The sequence below is a fragment of the Delphinus delphis genome, chromosome 7 (assembly GCF_949987515.2).
Source record: "Delphinus delphis chromosome 7, mDelDel1.2, whole genome shotgun sequence".
Classification (NCBI taxonomy): Eukaryota; Metazoa; Chordata; class Mammalia; order Artiodactyla; family Delphinidae; genus Delphinus; species Delphinus delphis.
In genome coordinates, this window is record NC_082689.1 from 32,937,625 (window position 1) to 32,955,936 (window position 18,312).

The following is an 18,312-nucleotide window of genomic DNA, read 5'->3' on the forward strand; positions in this document are numbered from 1 at the left end:
CTTTTTAAATTATGGATTTTAGAGACTCTGAATTCTGTTTTGCTTCTTTGAAAAATAATTTTTATTCTAGAAGGCAGTTAACTTGACTGAATTCAAATTCCAGACTCTTGTCTCCACTGTAGTGGTAGCAGTTGAAACCTTTACTTCAGTTTCTAGCTGCTGATTTTCTGCGAGGACCCCTAGGGTCCCCTCCTTCACTTCATGATTAGTTTAGTGAACAGCACAGGTCTTGGGAGCTCTTTGTGTACAGAGATTGTCTCCTCTTTGGCTCCCTCCCTTCCATGATATTCTTCCTAAATTTCTGGTAGTTCTCCAGCCTTGAGCTCTGTCATCTGATGATGTCAAGCCAGTAATACTCGGCTTTCTACTCAACCTACCCCCAGTGGCAAGCAGATTTAGCAGTGCCCTCCGCCAAAAAATGCAAATGTACAAATCTCACCTTTCGCAGATTTACCCACCCAGTCACTGTCCTCCCCTTGCCAGGGAATGTGTGCTCTCTGCAGGCAGGATAGATTTCAGAGAGGAAGGGGAGGACTCAGTTTATTGCTCTCAAATCCAATCAGATAAGTTACTCTTCCTTGCGTATGAAGGAGCTAGTGAGGGAGTGGAGAGAGGCCAGGAGTATACTGTTCAAGCTACATCAGCAAAGTGAGTTGAGGTGGGGAAGAGATGTTCTCTTCTGATACTCCTAAGAAGTTTGTTCTCTTAACTGATTGGGCCTAAGCCTATGTCAGCTTAGTAGAAGAGATCAGCAGTTTGTCATACAGTTGGACTGACCCTCAGGCTGATAACAATCTGGAGGGGAACACTAATTGAAAACCATCAAAAGCAAGCAAAAGCAGACAGAAATTGGAGGGGAAAGATAAACTGCAAGTTTTCCCGCAAGACTTTCTGTCAGACGGTATAATGCTTACATCAAATCCATTACCCCCCTGTACTATTTTCTATGCCAAATTATGTCCAACCCAGTTACCAGCATAGCACATGAGAGGTGCTACAGTTAAATGATAATTAATCTATACTGTCCAGGAATCCAGGAGGATATCCAAAGGAGAATAGCCAGCAAATATCTGGAAGAGTGGCCACCTGTGGACTTTACATTTTGTCTTTGTTCTATATAATGCTTTTTTTTTTTTTTTTTGCGGTATGCAGGCCTCTCGCTGTTGTGGCCTCTCCCGTTGCAGAGCACAGGCTCTGGACACGCAGGCTCAGCGGCCATGGCTCACGGGCCCAGCCGCTCCACGGCATGTGGGATCTTCCCGGACCAGGGCACGAACCCGTGTCCCCTGCATCAGCAGGCGGACTCTCAACCACTGCGCCACCAGGGAAGCCCTATAATGCTTTTTATTTAAACCTACTTTGTCTGATATTAATGTGGCTACCCCTGCTTTCATTTTCTTTCTACTATATTTACCTGGTATATCTTCTTTTATATAAATTTATTTTATTTATTTATTTTTGGCTGCACTGGGTCTTTGTTGCTGCATGCGGGCTTTCTCTAGTTGCAGCGAGCTGGGGCTACTCTTCATTGCAGTGCGCAGGCTTCTTATTGCGGTGGCTTCTCCTGTTGCAGAGCATGGGTTCTAGGTGCGCGGGCTTCAGTAGTTGTGGCTTGTGGGTTCTAGAGCACAGGCTCAGTAGTTGTGGCGCACGGGCTTAGTTGCTCCATGGCACGTGGTATCTTCCAGGACCAGGGATCGAACCCGTGTCCCCTGCATTGACAGGCGTATTCTTTTTTTTTTTCTTTTTGACAGGCGTATTCTTAATCACTGAGCCACCAGGGAAGTCCCTACCTGGTATATCTTAACCCATAATTCTTTATCGTTTTGTTTTAAGCGGATCCCAAATAGCATATAATTGTATATACTGTTTTATTTTTTATGATTTGAGATTCTTTGTATTTAAGAGGAAGTTTTCATTTATTATAGTAAATAATATAATTGTTCTTATTCTGTCATCTTAGTTTACACAATTTGTTATGTTGCCTTACTCCTGTTTTTCCAGTCTTCTTTTGCTTTTGCTGGTTTTTCTCGTTCTCTTGTTTTGCTCCTAATAACTTAGAAATTAGACATCCTATTTTTATTTGATTAGTAATTTCAAAATAAAAAGAAAGTGAACTTCTATTTCTTTACCAACATTAAGAATACATTAGTTATCTATTGATTCCCCTGGAAATGAGTCACATATTTTAGTACCTCCCTTTGTTCCTACCTCCCACCATTTATTGGAATAGTCTGGGCTTTTAAAACTATTATTATTATTTCTTTTTTTTACATTTCATTAATGAACACTTTTCACATTTGCATTTCCTTAATGTAGCCATGTTAACCATGTTAAGAACAGTTACTTAGACATTAATTTCTAAGTTTACAAAAGGTTACAATTTTCATCTCTATTTCTTTTATAACATATCTGCCTTATACTTAAGATCTTTATTTTTGTTAATTTATTGGATACTAAAGTATTTCTTTAAGTGATTTTTAAAGAAGAGTATATATCTGAATCTTTGCATATCTGAGGGTATATATTAAATGTGTATTCTTCTGACATAGCAGTTAATCCGTAGGAAGTTTTCCTAAGGAAATGATAGCAGGATGCAAAGATGTGTGTACAGGTTCATTTTTCAGTATTATTACAAAAGCAAAAATCAGAAACTAATAAGTGTCTACAAATAGAGATTGGTCGAACAAAATAAAATTATTTCCAGCCATTACTGCAAAATCATAACAGTTTTATCACTTTGTCACCTAATTAATGTATCATTAATCTTTTTGCCTGTTACTTGTGCAAGTTATAATTAAAACATAAATTTAGACCATACAAAGTAAACATTAGCATGTTTAGCTGTCAACATTAATATTCAATTTAGTATCTTTTTCAGTTTTTCAGTTAGATTAAATATTGGCTAAATAGATATTTATTATTGAAAATATTTTTTAAGAAATTTAATTTTAGTTATTTCTTGTAGTCACTCCATGGATTTTTTTGGGCAACCCAGACCAGAAGATAACCAGTCAGTAGTCAGCAGAATGCAAAAGAAATACTGGAAAACCAAACAGGTCTTCATCAAAGCAACCGGGAAAAAGGAGGATGAGCACATAGTGGCATCTGATGCTGAACTGGATGCTAAACTTGAGGTAAATTTTAGGATTCTGTGTACTGCATATAACTTGTTATTATCTAGGATGACTAAGAGGACTATGACAAGCTTTCATACTGAAGAACTTATCGGGATAAATGCAAAACTTGATAATAGAATAATTGTATCCATTTATCAATCAGATCTTCTGGATAGATCATAATTCTCACAGATTGAGGATTGGCAGAACTGGTGTTCATAAATTAGATAAATCATGAACTAAGTAATTTCTCTGGCACAAGTATTGTAATTTTTATGCCATGTTAATGAATTAATTATATTTCTAATTGGGACCATATACTCATTATGTATCATGTCATAATATTTTGTACTATTTTATCTGAAGTCTATAACTCACTGCAATACATTAACTGAAATCAAATAGTGAGTGAGGATTTTACAAGTTGGAGTTTTTGTTTCTATTATTAAGGGGTGGAGTTAATTGAAGTATGTCATATGCATTTTTGGTTCTCTTTTTCATTTTAAATAAAAGGACTAATTACCAGGAAACAACTTTAAACTTTAAATGCTTTTAAGTAATTAAGCTAATTAGAAGGAAGTTCTCATGTACGTTAATGAAAAAAATCTAGATTTTTAAATGCAGATTTGCTAATTCCATGTACATATACTAATGTAACTTTTACAAACATTTCCAGGCAGGAGTTCTGTTACGCTTGGAATGTAGTAATCTGTTGGGATTCTTAAATATTCTTAAATATTTTAAATAGAGGTCTAATTAAATAGGTCTTAATCTACTAAGTAATTTTATTCTGCAGAAAATAAACTTTCGTAATTGCCCTAACAAATATGGAAATAGAAATTACTTCTATTTAACAAACTTTTTGTGTTGAAAAGTACAATTTGTGTTGAAAAGTATTCTTCTTAGGATTCAGTGACAAATATGGAAAAAAAATGAAGGGACTTTATTTTAAGTAATATGTTTTAGCACCAGGGGAACTCTTCGCTGTTGCTACATATATTCCCACAGATGTATATTTTTTTGTATTGTTTCACATCATTAGGTAATGTGTGGGTGACATTTTATATTCAGTGTAATTCTTGTCCATTAGACAAATATTTGGAATCAATCAAGAACTTTCTCCCACAATTGTACTAATTTTTTTAAGAATGAGAAATAGTTTCATTTTAAGTATACCTACAAGTATGCATACTTAAATTATCATGTTGTACACTTTAAATATATTACAGTTTTGTTTGTCAAATTATATCTCACTAAAACTGAAAAAGATATTTTTATTATAACAGTGAAAAGCAATAGTATGTAAATCTTCCAAGGACCCATGGGAAAAAAAATCATAATCACTTCATCATAACAGAACTATCATTTTTGTATTCTTTTCTAATCCCCTTCCATATGGATTTAAAATGGCTTTTTAGATTGCCAAATCCATATACCAAGTGTAATTCAAACATACTTAAACTTACGTGGAAAATTGATGGTTGCTCCTCCACTTAGATTTTAGTGTCTGTTATCAGTCTTCCTTCGATCTGATCAAACATCAAAATAACAACAAAACTACATCAGAGATAGATCATTCAGGCTTAATAGTGATATTGGAAGTTCATTTGATAATCTCAAAGGATTAGGGCCTAATATTGTACCACAGTGCCAAGGTCTTTTTGAACTAAAGTCTCATAGCAACTCTTCAGCGAAGGACTTTGTGAGTCTTCTTTAGGCTGCACCCTAAAACCCATGCTGGCTTCTTTCTCTGGGAAAACCTAAATGTATAGATATGTGTGAAGAGTTACCTCACGTGTATGTGTCCTGATCTCAAATTTTCACTTGCTTTGAAATGGGAGCCTACTGGATATTTTATTTTTTTGTTAGCTATTAGCAGCAGTGATAATGAAGGGATTAATATTCATGGAAAATTCTAAACAAAAATAATCCAAAAGAATTTATTTTTGATGTTGTAACACATTATTTAATTTTTATGGTAAACTCACTGACCTGTTTTGCTTAGACCAGTATTGGAGAAAAGTCAGACTCTGAGTTAGTTAGTGTTTTCTAAGGCTATCTATACTCTTTTCATCAGTGGTAAGCAATGTTTGATGTAGTTTATATTAGATTTACATTTTTGCTATTTAGACAGTTTGGAGCTGAGGGGAGGACAAATTCCACAGTTATAAATTTTTATTAGTTCCCATGTATTTATCACCATTTCTTCCAACCCTCATGGGGGAAATCTAAGTGTGCTTTTTCTACACCTGAAATAAAATCAAAACTGAAGTATATCACAGTCAAGGAAAATAGACATAATACTTATAAGAAAATGTTTTGCTTTTGAAGTGCTTTTTAAATATTTTATATTTGTTTATGGTTCTTTACATTGTCCTAATAAAATTTATATTTCAAAGGTTTTTCACTCCATTCAAGAGACATGCACTGAACTTCTGAAGATAGTTGAGAAATATCAGCTAAAACTCAATGGTATGAAATCATAGATATCTATCTGACAATTCCCATTTAAAATAAATATTCATTTGCATTTTTTAAATGAAAGGTTTAATGTAAAAATAGTAGTTTATTAAATTATTTTGTGGACAGTTTCTAATGACAAAAATGAGTATTTACAGTGACCTGTTCTCAAATCCCCCAGTGTCCTCAGTTCATCAGATCCTCTGACAGACTCATTTTGCTGAGTTTAGTTTTCCTTCCCAGAGTCTTAAGTGGATTTGCTTCCATCATTTAAAAGCTCTCTTTCTCAACCCCTACTTGCTCTAGCAGTTGCCATCCCATTCCTCTGCTCCTTTCACAGGGAATTTCGACATAATTATCTGTAGGCACAGAATCCATTCCTTTCCTTCCACTTCTCATTCTTTAACCTTATTCCTTGACTCCAATTCCCTTTCTTCCCACATATTCAACATCTATAAACCTTTTAGGTTTTCACTCCCACCAGTCAGGTTTTCATTCCCACCACTGCACCAGATTGCTCTTGTCATAGTCATGAAGCAATAAATCCAGGGACCAATTCTCGGTCCGTGTCACATTATTTAACACAGTTGATTATCCGCCCCCTCCTTGAGACACTCTCTGTGCTTGGCTTCCAGTTACCACATGTCCCTGGATTTCTTTTTAATGGTCATTCCTTCTCAGTATCGTGCCACTGCTGGAATCTCCTCTCTTCTATTTTTTTTTAAATAAATTATTTTATTTTATTTATTGCTGTGTTGGGTCTTTGTTGCTGTGCCCGGGCTTTCTCTAGTTGCAGCAAGCGGGGTCTACTCTTCATTGCGGTGCGCAGACTTCTCATTGCGGTGGCTTCTCTTGTTGCGGAGCACGGGCTCTAGGTGTGTGGGCTTCAGTAGTTGTGGCACACGGGCTCAGTAGTTGTGGTGCACGGGCTTAGTTGCTCCGCGGCATGTGGGATCTTCCCAGACCAGGGCTCAAACCCGTGTCCCCTGCATTGGCAGGTGGATTCTTAACCACTGCACCACCAGGGAAGCCCTCTCCTCTCTTGACCTCTTCGGATTGGAACTCAATCTTTGGATCTCTTCTCCTGCCTTAATTACAGTTCCCTACTGGACATGGCCACCTCTCTGATTCTGTTACTTCTCTAATCTCATCTCCTCTTGAGCCATGTTAATCTCCTTCACAGTAGGCATATCTGCATAGTCGGCTCCTGATCTTCTTTAGGTATGTGGTCAAGTGTCATCTTTTTAGTGAGTCCTTCCCTGACCCCCATATCTAAAATGAAATACCCCTCTTTCTCATAAGTCTGTCTACTTAACAATAGAACTTAACAGTATTCAACATTCTGTATATTTTATCTGTTGTTTTTCTTACCACCACTAGAATATGCCCTCCTTAAGGACAGGAATTTGTCTGTTTATTTCTGGTCTCCTAACCTAGAAACAATGTCTAGCATACAGTGCATACTTAATATATATTTGCTCAATGAATGGTTTTCTTGTGTAGCTGTGTAAATTGGTCTCAAAATTTTACAATCAAAGTTCATGTGTTGTTCCGTTAAAGCAAGAAATCCATTATAGCATGGTAATTTTTTGAGTGCCTGCCATGTGTAAAACTATGTCCTTTTCCCAAGGCAGTAGTTTGAGAAACAACTTTTTGTAACAAAATAAGAGACAAGAATAGTGTGTAATTGAATTCAGGATAGTGATACAGACATACCTCTGAATTCTCTTGGAGTGAAAAATAACTGTGTATTAGAGTGATTGGTAAAGGCAACTCCATAGATGGGAATTGAGGTAAAATGTAAAAGGTTTATAGATGTTGAATATGTGGGAAGAAAGGGAATTGGAGTCAAGGAATAAGGTTAAAGAATGAGAACAGTCTGCATGATGGAAGAGTTTGTAATTGGGACTAGTAGGGTGATACAAGAGCAAAGGAAGATTCGAGTCAGATTGCTAAGGACCTTAAATATTTTACCAAGCAGTAAAAAGCCATTGCAATCATTGGAGCAAGGGAGTCCTGTGACAGAAATGTAAAGAAACATTTGCAAGTTTGTGCATACTGCATTTTGTCCTGGGATCACCAGATCTTTTAGCATGCTGGTGGAGCATTTCAGGGTAAGGAAGGGATATACATATATATATTTCATCATGTACTTTCTCTTCAAGGTTGTGTTTGACTGTGTGATTTCTTGAAGACTGTTTTATTAATAGATCTTCTGTTGAGACTAACATTGGACAATTGCAGTAGATTCCTCCATCACTATAAAGCTTTATGAGAATAACTTGGCTGGGGAAGAACACATAGGAGTAGGGTCTCTGTAGTTTTTGGCAGCAGGTCCCAACACAGAATTAGCACAGATTCAGCTTCATCTCCTCCCCTTTCTGCATTGATAAGGATGAGGCTCAATGATGGTTCTTGTTCAATTGATATTTGTTAATGAGATAGTCCGAGTTCTCAGAGAGCTTTCTGGATCATCTACAAGTTAATATTTTTTTTCTAGTAGTTTTCATTGAGGTATATTTTATGAAGTTCTGATTCAAAGGAAATATGTAATCTGTACATCTTTGAAGTAATGAGAATATTAAATTAAGCAGATTCCTCAAATCCAATCCACTCTTAATCAGGTTAATTGTTCATAAAACAGCACTTGGTTTTATTAAAGATGATACTACAGAATGTGTAGACACCCTCTCCCAAACACCATCGTGCTCTCCTAGGGCCTCCCTTGTAGGTACTACAGGGAGGACCAGGCGGGGGGGCAGCTAGCAAGTGAGAAGGCCTGAGTTCCCCTGCTGCCTCAGAGGTATTAAAAGGGACTTCCCTTTCAGTTTTTAACTTCAGTTTTTCCATCAGTAAACTAGGGTGAAATTAAACATGACATTTGTCCTGTTTTTCACTTTTTTTTATAGAATTCTTTTTGAAATTAATTTATTAATTAATTGATTTTTGGCTGCATTGGGTGTTTGTTGCTGCACACGGGCTTTCTCTAGTTGCGGCAAGTGGGAGCTACTCTTCGTTGGCAGTGCTCGGACTTCTCATTGCAGTGGCTTCTCTTGTTGTGGAGCACGGGCTCTAGGAACGCAGACTTCAGTAGTTGTGGCATGCAGGCTTAAGTAGTTGTGGCACACAGGCTCAGTAGTTGTGGCTCGCAGGCTCTAGAATGCAGGCTCAGTAGTTGTGGCGCACGGGCTTAGTTGCTCTGCGGCATGTGGGATCTTCCTGGACCAGGGCTCGAACCCATGTCCCCTGCATTGGCAGGTGGATTCTTAACCACTGTGCCACCAGAGAAGTCCTTGTTTTTCACTTTAAGCTCACAATTTGAACACTTTATGGGCTTCCTCACCTGTTTGTCTTATTGTGATTAAAGGGTCATCTTCCACTAGATCAGCGCTTCTAAAACTGTGGTGAAGGGCCATTTTCTGTCTTGTGTTTTACTTTCAATCTGTTGTAAACTGACACTTTTGAAAATATAATAAAAATGAATTTTCAGAAAAATGGACTTAAAGAAGACATGCAAAATATAGGCACACTTTTTTATTATTAGACTCAGATATAAAACAGTCAAATTGGTAAAAGTTTCTAAATAGTTTCTTAGTTTTGATATCTGTCACAAGCTGGTAGCAAATGGTTCTGGACCGACATTGGTCTACAGACCACACTTTGAGTAGTATTGTACTACATGACAACTTTAAGGGTTTTAGGAACCAAATCGTGGACAGTTGTGGGTCTGAGATACTGAGCATAGGAAAATGAAGCCAGGATGGGAGACAAGAATAAGTTAAGTTTAAATAGAAAGCCAGGGGCTTCCCTGGTGGCGCAGTGGTTAAGAATCTGACTGCCAATGCAGAGGACACGGGTTTGAGCCCTGGTCCAGGAAGATCCCACATGCCGCGGAGCAGCTAAGCCCGTGCACCACAACTACTGAGCCTGCGCTCTAGAGCCCGCAAGCCACAACTACTGAAGCCCGTGTGCCTAGAGCCTGTGCTCCGCAACAAGAGAAGCCACTGCAATGAGAAGCACGCGCACTGCAATGAAGAGTAGCCCCTGCTTGACGCAACTAGAGAAAGCCTACGCACAGCGACGAAGACCCAGTGCAGCCAAAAATAAATAAAATAAAAAAATAAATAGAAACCCCCAAATACTTTGTAAGAGGCAATGATCCTAAAGTGCACGTTTGAAAATGCGTCATCTGTGGCTTTGTTTTATTATTTTGGAATTTTTTTTTTCACTAAAGATCAGTCTTTCCCGAAGTGAGGTCCATGGAGTCAGTGCATCAAAATCATCTGGAGTGCTTGTTTAAAAAAAAAAAAAAACAGATCCTCAGACCTGTAAAATCAGAATCTCTGGAGATGAAGCCCAGGAATTTGCATTTTAAAAATAAGTGTCTCTCCTTCCACCCCCAAGTAATTCTTATGTATAGAGAGTTATTGCTGTGAGAATTTTATTCGTGTGTGTGTGTGTGTGTGTGTGTGTGTGTGTTTTAAACCAATGATGAAATGAAACAATGAACTATACTGTCATTTTTTCCCTAGTTATATCGGAGGAAGAAAACGAACTAGGGCTCTTTTTAAAGTTCCAAGCAGAACGGGATACAACTCAGGCTGGCAAAATGATGGATGCCACTGGCAAGGCACTCTGTTCTTCAGCCAAGCAAAGGTTTATCATGGTTTTGCATCATCCTTAAATTTGTAGTCAGTATGACAGTTTTGATGTGTGTAGTTAAATTTGCATATTTGTAAAGGTTTCTCTTCATTCCATTAGAGGATTAAAAGAGAAGTATATTGCAGTATATAGTTGTTTTGATGCCTAAGTCTTATTTATTTTGAATTTAAAATAATTATTTAAAAATTGACATTCACAGGTTGCTTAATTCCTAGAAATAGACTTTAGGCCTGTACTTAAATTTCTTAAGTGGTTTGATGTAACAGAGGCACAGAATGGCTAAAATTTAAACATGTATATATATTTTTTTCACTTTTTGGATATTATACTATCTATGAGTACATTGGAACTTTTCCTCTTTTTAGGCAGAGGAAATTTTGTCTTCTTAATTATATACTTTGCATTCATTATTTTACAACTTTTTAACATAAAGATACCTGCTGCAAAGAATCTCCTACAATTACTAAATAAAGCCAAAATCTTTGCATTTTCTAGAGAAAAATAAAAATAGACTTTATCGGACCTGTAATGACAATGTATAACTTAAGTGGCTTTATTCTGAAACACCATATTAGTGCAAAAGTCCACCTTTAAGGAGGTGACAAAGAGACAGCCAATAAAAGCCCCTCTATTGCCACTAAGTCAAAAGCAGATCAGAGGAGCTGGGTTTGACTTGTGTTTCTTAAATCCTTTTTTCTCTTGTTCTCATCCTCAGCTGCTAAGAATTTTATCCTCATTCCTTCATCTAGCATTTTATCTGCTTTTCTATACCCAGGTTTTCCCTAAATTTGTCAAAAGAAAGGCTTTCTGCTTATAGGATTATGCTTTATAAATATAGGATCGCTTTACTCAAGGAATTCTTTTCTAAATGGCAGATTTACTTGGCAGATTATCTATACATGGATAAACATCTAAAATGTTGCAAAAATGATATATTGATATTTCCTGAAACAAGAAAGGGAGAGATAGAAACACATCTTTATTAACAGTTCAAAGTTGACTGTATGATCCTTATTTGCTTTCCGATTTTCGTAGGCATCTTAATAATTTCCTGTTTAAAGACTCATCTTGATAGCAAGTTATGCTTTATGGTTGTTTTTGTTTTATTTTGCTTATGGAACGTACATGCCTCTTATTTTTACCTCTCTGCCATTAGATTGGCTCTGTATACTCCCCTGTCTCGTCTTAAGCAAGAAGTAGCAACATTCAGTCAAAGGGCAGTATCTGATACCTTGATGACTGTCAATCGGATGGAGCAGGCGCGCACAGAATATAGAGGAGCTCTGCTGTGGATGAAAGACGTGTCCCAAGAACTGGACCCAGACACCTTAAAACAAATGGAAAAGTTCCGAAAAGTATGAAAATACATCCCTTTTTTATGTTTTCTTGAAGCTCTACAGAATAATTTAATCAAGAGTATAAAACGTCAGACTATTTTTGGAAAATGTGTTATATTATAAATTCTTGGTTGCTTGGAAATCTTCAGTTAACGTACAAAAGGTTGTCACACTTTTTTTTTTTTTTTTTTTACTCTTTGAGTGGCATAATAGATCTACCTTTTAAATGTTGCCTACCTGGACTTTTAGGAGTTGTTTGCAGGAGGAAAACAGTTCATTAGTCAGGAAAAAAAACTTAAGTAAAAACTCATGTAAAATGATTATTAATTATAAGTGAAGGTTATCAGATTTTTCATTCTGCCACAATACATAGTTTGACCACAAACTGTTAAAGCAACTATATGTGTGAACATATATTTTGCTAAGTAAACTCCTTATTATAAATTGTATTCCCTGAATTTACCATACATAAATAGTAAAATTCACTCCTTCATAAAGTGCCTATAATAAAAATCCATATTTATATTTAGTATTGATGGAGTCTTTTTACTAGCCGTTACAAGTTCTTTGCCTCAATGATTACTCCAACAGACCTGGGCAGTAGTAGCTGGACACATGGCCTCAGGCAACCTGTTATTCTGTCCCCTTTATAATCCTTGACAATTAGAATACAATCCAAGGGAGTGGTTACACAACATTGTCAATGCACTAGTGTCACTGAATTGTACAGTTTTAAAACGGTTAAGTATATGTTATGTGAATTTCACCTAAATTAAAAAAAAAAGAATATAATCCACACCTCTCATCTAGACCCAAATAGCCCTGCACAGTCTGATCTCTGGTCCCTCTGCTGCCACATCTTGTACAGTACTTACTTTCTGTGCTCCAGCCCTTTCTATGCTTGAGGAAGGAATCGGCTCTACCCTATTCCTTCCTGCTCTGGAAACACTTCCCACACCCAGGACTTTTGTCCTTCCTTTTCCCTGGGTCTAGAAGGCTCTCCTCAGGGTCTTAGCAGGGCCTGCTCATCATCTTCCTATCCCAGTTCACACATCATGCATGAACTCACCAAGGGCTTCCCTGACCATCTAATCAAATGTTGTCACCCATTTCTGTTGCATTTATATGTTATCTTTGTGACTTGAGATTATGTTATATATATTTTTTCTTTTTTTCCTGGGCCTCCTCACTCAGGGATGGTGAGGAAGAACATTGTTCACCACAGCATCCCAGTGCCTGGACCAGTGCCTGGCACATAATAGATACCTCATAAGTATTTGTTGAATGAATGAATAAGTACATTTAAAGTTGAGTATTCACACTATTTGGTGATAAATGATTCATTTGTAAGAAATATAATAAGCCTGTATTTAAGTTTATAAATATATCTGTATGGTTCAGAACTATTATTAATGCTTCTCAACACTTTTACTATGTCCTCTTTCCATTTATTCTTCTACTCTTTCTTAGGTAAATATTATCCATCAGTAGTTTTGGATGTTTGTTTTTATTTGGAATCTGTTTTTTTTTTTCTTAACTATGTACCTTCTCTCTTTCATCACATAGTTTCTCAGCATAAAGATATCTGCTGGAAAGAATCTCCTACAGTTTCTAAAAATAGCCAAAATCTTTTCCATTAATTTTGAAATAATACAGGGAAAGGGAATTAGTCTTCTTTATTACAATTTCATGTGTCTGAAAACATGTATCATAAACCTGTGTGGTATATTTATTTCTGTATTATAAGCAATAATAACTAACATTTTTGTGGTTGCAGGTACAGATCCAAGTGAGAAATAGCAAAGCTTCTTTTGACAAGTTAAAGATGGATGTTTGTCAGAAAGTGGATTTACTTGGAGCTAGTCGCTGCAATATGTTGTCTCATTCACTCGCTACCTACCAGGTACCCACCTCCATGGTCAGCATGTCCTTGCAGTAAAGATGAGTGGTGAGATTCCTTTTTAAAAGTTGTCTAAAGAGTGCAAAAAAACTGTATAATTGATCAGATTCCTTTGACTTTGCTGAAATTGCTTATTGAGTTATGACATTCAGAATCATGAATGGAAAAGACTTTTCCAGTCTTTTCAGACTGGAAAAGACCTTAGGGTCTTTCTTTGCCTACTCCCATCGCTTCACATTATTCCCCTTGGTATCCTAGGAGAGACAGACAGACACTTACGGACTGTCTAGGGTTGAGGAGGGGAATGTGGAGAGGAGGCAGGATTCAAGGCCTATTAGCCTTGGTTCATTCAGAGTTACTCCATTTTAAACTAGTTCTACATACAGTTTCATTTGAAACAAATATGCTGTGGCCCTGAGCTGTGGAGCCTGCTCTCTGGAGCCTGTGAGCCACAACTACTGAGCCCAAATGCCAGAGCTACTGAAGCCTACATGCCTAGAGCCCATGCTCTGCAACACTTTTCTATCATTTTACGGATGAGGAAAGTGAGAATTAAATGAGAATTAAATGGCAATGTTGGGCTTAAAAACTTAAGTTTTCTAATTCTAGGTCTTGTGTTCTTTTCATTCTGCCAAATTACCGTTCCACACCACTTTAATCTCAGAAGTCTCATTTGTGCTTACTTTATTCCAAATCATACATAAATAGCATACAATGAGTAAGTTAGATATTAACAGGTAGCAGTTAACTGATTTTATCAGGTATTTGTAAATGGCAAAATAGGAGAATACATTTTTTTACATGAGAAAACAATACAAACTAAAGGAAATGGGTATTCACTGCTGCTTTTAGGGAATCTACTTAATTCAGTTCAGTACTGTGGAATGCAGAAATCAAGAGAGGATGCACTTGAAAATAAAAGTATGTGACAGGACTTCCCTGGTGGCCCAGTGGTTAAGACTCTGTGCTTCCACTGCAGGGAGAATTACTTGAGTTAGCTTCATAGCACATTTTTTTGACAAGTCTTTCTTGAACTCTAAATGAAAGTCCAAATTTAGTGGTACAAGTTATTTTCCTCCAGTTAATAAAGGTTTGTATTATATGCTTACCAACATAAAGATTTACACATATACTTCTAATGCAAATATGATATTTTGGTGCTTTTACCATTTTTCTTTTGGATTCCTCAGAAGGTGTTCTAATCTGCCAGTTGCATTCTCTTGGCTGCAATTACACTCTAGCTGGCTCCAGTGTACATTTCAGTGCTGTATACAGATAGGCACACATACATGCAGATACAACGCCAATTCTTATGGAGAATTACTGTTTACAGTGCTTGCTGGTTCACCAAACTTGGGAATTGATTTTAGTTCCTACTTCTTATTATTTGACAACTATTCATCTACGATAGTGAGGAAAAATAGCACTGAAAAAAGAGGAGAAGAGGGAGAACTGTAGTGTCACCTTTTCTTTTTCTGCAGAGGACACTGCTTGGATTCTGGGAGAAAACAGCTCGAATGATGTCCCAAATCCATGGGACCTGTACTGGCTTTCATCCGTGTGATTTTGTAGCTCTCAAGGTACATTTCTTTCAATGGTCTTTTCTTAGATTTATCACACTTCATTTGGATAATAACTTTGAAACTACTTTTTGCTAAGCCTAATTTCAACTTTACAAAACACTGGGAAACATTTTTCTACACTCTTTCAGCCATTTTTCTGAAGTTCCCTGATTCCAGATTCTACCAGCAGCACTAAACAAATACATGGAAATACTGCTGGTGGGCTCAAGATATTTGTAGGGTGGGGGGAAGGGGGAATAAAAGAAAGAGAAAGTGAAAAGAAAATTAAAATACAAAAGAGAGAAAAGGTTATGGAAAGGAAAAACTTAAGAGGAACAAGTGATGGGAAGTGGTAATGTGTTTTCAAAAATGACCACATCACCCACCTGACAATTTTAGGAGTTAAAGAAGAATCTCCTTGCTTTACTTTTACACTCATGTCATAGATGTGATTCATGATACAAAAATTATGCCAGTTTTGGTCATTATGTATGTGTGGTTGCCTCTGAAGAGACTACTGTATTAGGTCAGCTCTTTCTGTAACACCTACGTGAAAATGTACCCTTCCTGTCAACCTTCTGTGCATATGCCTTATCCAGCAGAGATGCACTGTGTTAATCATTCCTTCAGTTCTGGTAAGCTAGGTTTCAGTACCTTTGAACTTATCATTCTGCTTTATTTTCAGTAGAGCTTGAAAATGTTGAGTGTGCCTAAGTTGGATGTGATATCTGTGATGGGTTCATATCCTGCAACTGTATATTACAGGGGCTTAGTATGGATTTTTAAGTCAGGTTCTGACATAGCATCTTCTGTTTTTGGTAGATAACCTTGAATTTGTTTTTTGTTGTTGTGTATGTGTTTTGTTTTTTACTTTTTCTATGTTAATGCTTTACTGTATAGCATACTGTCTATTTAGGGAAATTTAACATCCAATTTCTGCTCAGACTAGACTTGAAGTTGAAAATCTTTAGTTGTATTTAAAACGTTGCAGTACCGGCTGGCGACACAGTGTAAGTCTTCTTTTTCTTTGGCATATCACAGAGCGGTGAACCCTGTGGCTGGCCCATGGTGTGCATAGTGGCTACAGGCTGCCAGGATACAAAGGACACAGGGCTCGGGTCAAATTACATCAGCATACATCTCCCATATCTCACGCTCTCTACTTTAAAACTCTTCCTGTTTTATATTGTTCTCTAGAATTTTTGTTCTCATTTTCGTTTGCACAAAGAGAGAAACAAGATTCTTTGCATCTACTTAACATTGAATTTCTTACCCTTAGCAACTACAAGGCACTCCAGTCAAGCTTACTGAAGACCACAAGGAAGAACGAATAGAAGACAGTTCTCTCCCGGAAAACCTCAATAAGTAAGCAGACAAAAGTTATAGATCATGTTATGGAGTCCTGGATACCATTGTACCATATATTTGGAAAGAGTTGCTGCTTCTTTGGTTTACCGAATACTTATTTCTCTGTCAATTTTCCAATTAACGTTAAACATTTGTTTTGAAACCTACCACCCCCCTCCCCCATTTTTAACATGGTAGGCAAAGTTGATGATAGCAATACAGAACAGTTTGGGTGATAAACCCAAATTCTATAGTGTGGGAGATGGAGCCTTGTATTAAGAGCCTTTACCTAGTGAATCCCAGAAGGGGCAGCTTGAAAAAGAAAGGGACAGGTGTCAGCAGCTATGAGACAGAAGCTACTGAAAATCTGTCTCCAGAACAACACAGATGGGACTGGATTGGTTACCTGAAAATGGAGGCTCTTGCTGTGCACATCTTTCATGTCGCCTCTTTCCTTCCCTTTAATTACATCTTACCTTTGTTTTCCTTTCAGAACTGCCACTTATCATTTTAACCAGACTGCACTGAGTATAGTAGCGAACCCAGAAATAGGCCCAAACAATGACAACCATATATTGTTGAATGGAAGGTGATCTGAAATACAAGTATTTCACCCTTTTCTCTAGGGGGAAATACAAATTTTTTTACTAACTTGGACATATAAATGTTTTAGTATATAGATTACACAATCAAATGTATAGATATGAATTAAATGTATTAACTTAGTTATACATTGACATTTAAAATTGTACATTAAGCATATTAAATTGGTAAATATTTCTGTTATCACATTTTATGAAAGTTTTATTCAGAATCTTCTCATACATCTTCAGCATTATGAAAGCTACCTTTTAAAAATTTTTTATTCATTTATTTTATTTTTGGCTGCATTGGGTCTTCGTTGCTGCGCGCAGGCTTTCTCTAGCGTCAAGCGGGGGCTACTCTTTGTTGCGGTGTGCAAGCTTCTCATTGCGGTGGCTTCTCTTGTTGTGGAACACGGGCTTTGGGCACGCGGGCTTCAGTAGTTGTGGCTCGGAGGCTCTAGAGCACAGGCTCAGTAGTTGTGGTGCACGGACTTAGTTGCTCCTCGACATGTGGGATCTTCCTAGGCCAGGGATCAAACCCATGTCTCCTGCATTGGCAGGTGGATTCTTTTTTTTTTTTTTTTTTTTTTGTGGTACACGGGCCTCTCATTGTTGTGGCCTCTCCCGTTGCGGAGCACAGGCTCCGGACGCGCAGGCCCAGCGGCCATGGCTCACGGGCCCAGCCGCTCCGCAGCATGTGGGATCTTCCCGGACCGGGGCACGAACCCGCGTCCCCCGCATCGGCAGGCGGACTCCCAACCACTGCGCCACCAGGGAAGCCCGGCAGGTGGATTCTTAACCACTGCGCCACCAGGGAAGTCCGAAAGCTACCTTTTGAGTTAACTAACAGATTCCAAAGCACTTCACCTTCTCTTCCATTCAGAGTGTTTAAAACACCATCTATGTATTCTGTCGTTGGAAATTTCATCCCAAATCAAAGTGTCTGTTTCCTCTGTAGGCTTATTTTGTAGTATTTGCAAATAAATACTATATTGCTTTTTAAGTGTCTTTAAAGACTTATTTTTAAAAACCCTCCAATTCTAGAGTTGTGAGGTTATACCCCTGGAATAATAACTAAATCTGGTTCAATTTCTTTATCTCATTTTTTTATTATTACACCAGATGGATGATATAAATTTCCAAAATTAGTATTGGTTTGGAATGTTTTAGGCAAATGTGCCTTCTTTTGTAAACATCACTTTGTTGTTCAAAATAGAGTACTCCATTTTTTCTGCAGTTCTTCATTCCCTCTAGTTCCCAAGTATTCTTGAGCAAAACCTTTTTTTTTAATACATCTTTATTGGAGTATAATTGCTTCACAATGCTGTGTTAGTTTCTGTT

The 18,312-nt window shown here is 37.3% G+C and overlaps 1 protein-coding gene across 1 annotated transcript in view; it reads left to right on the forward strand.

Moving 5' to 3' along the window:
• Positions 1-2,975: 2,975 nt before the first annotated feature.
• ICA1L (islet cell autoantigen 1 like) overlaps positions 2,976-18,312 on the forward strand; it is a 42,553-nt gene continuing 27,216 nt past the window's right edge. The window contains exons 1-7 of the mRNA XM_060016279.1: positions 2,976-3,137; positions 5,519-5,591; positions 10,112-10,235; positions 11,398-11,596; positions 13,356-13,481; positions 14,960-15,058; positions 16,320-16,405. Of these exons, the coding sequence (XP_059872262.1) occupies positions 2,976-3,137; positions 5,519-5,591; positions 10,112-10,235; positions 11,398-11,596; positions 13,356-13,481; positions 14,960-15,058; positions 16,320-16,405 (869 nt within the window). The remainder of the gene's footprint in view (positions 3,138-5,518; positions 5,592-10,111; positions 10,236-11,397; positions 11,597-13,355; positions 13,482-14,959; positions 15,059-16,319; positions 16,406-18,312) is intronic.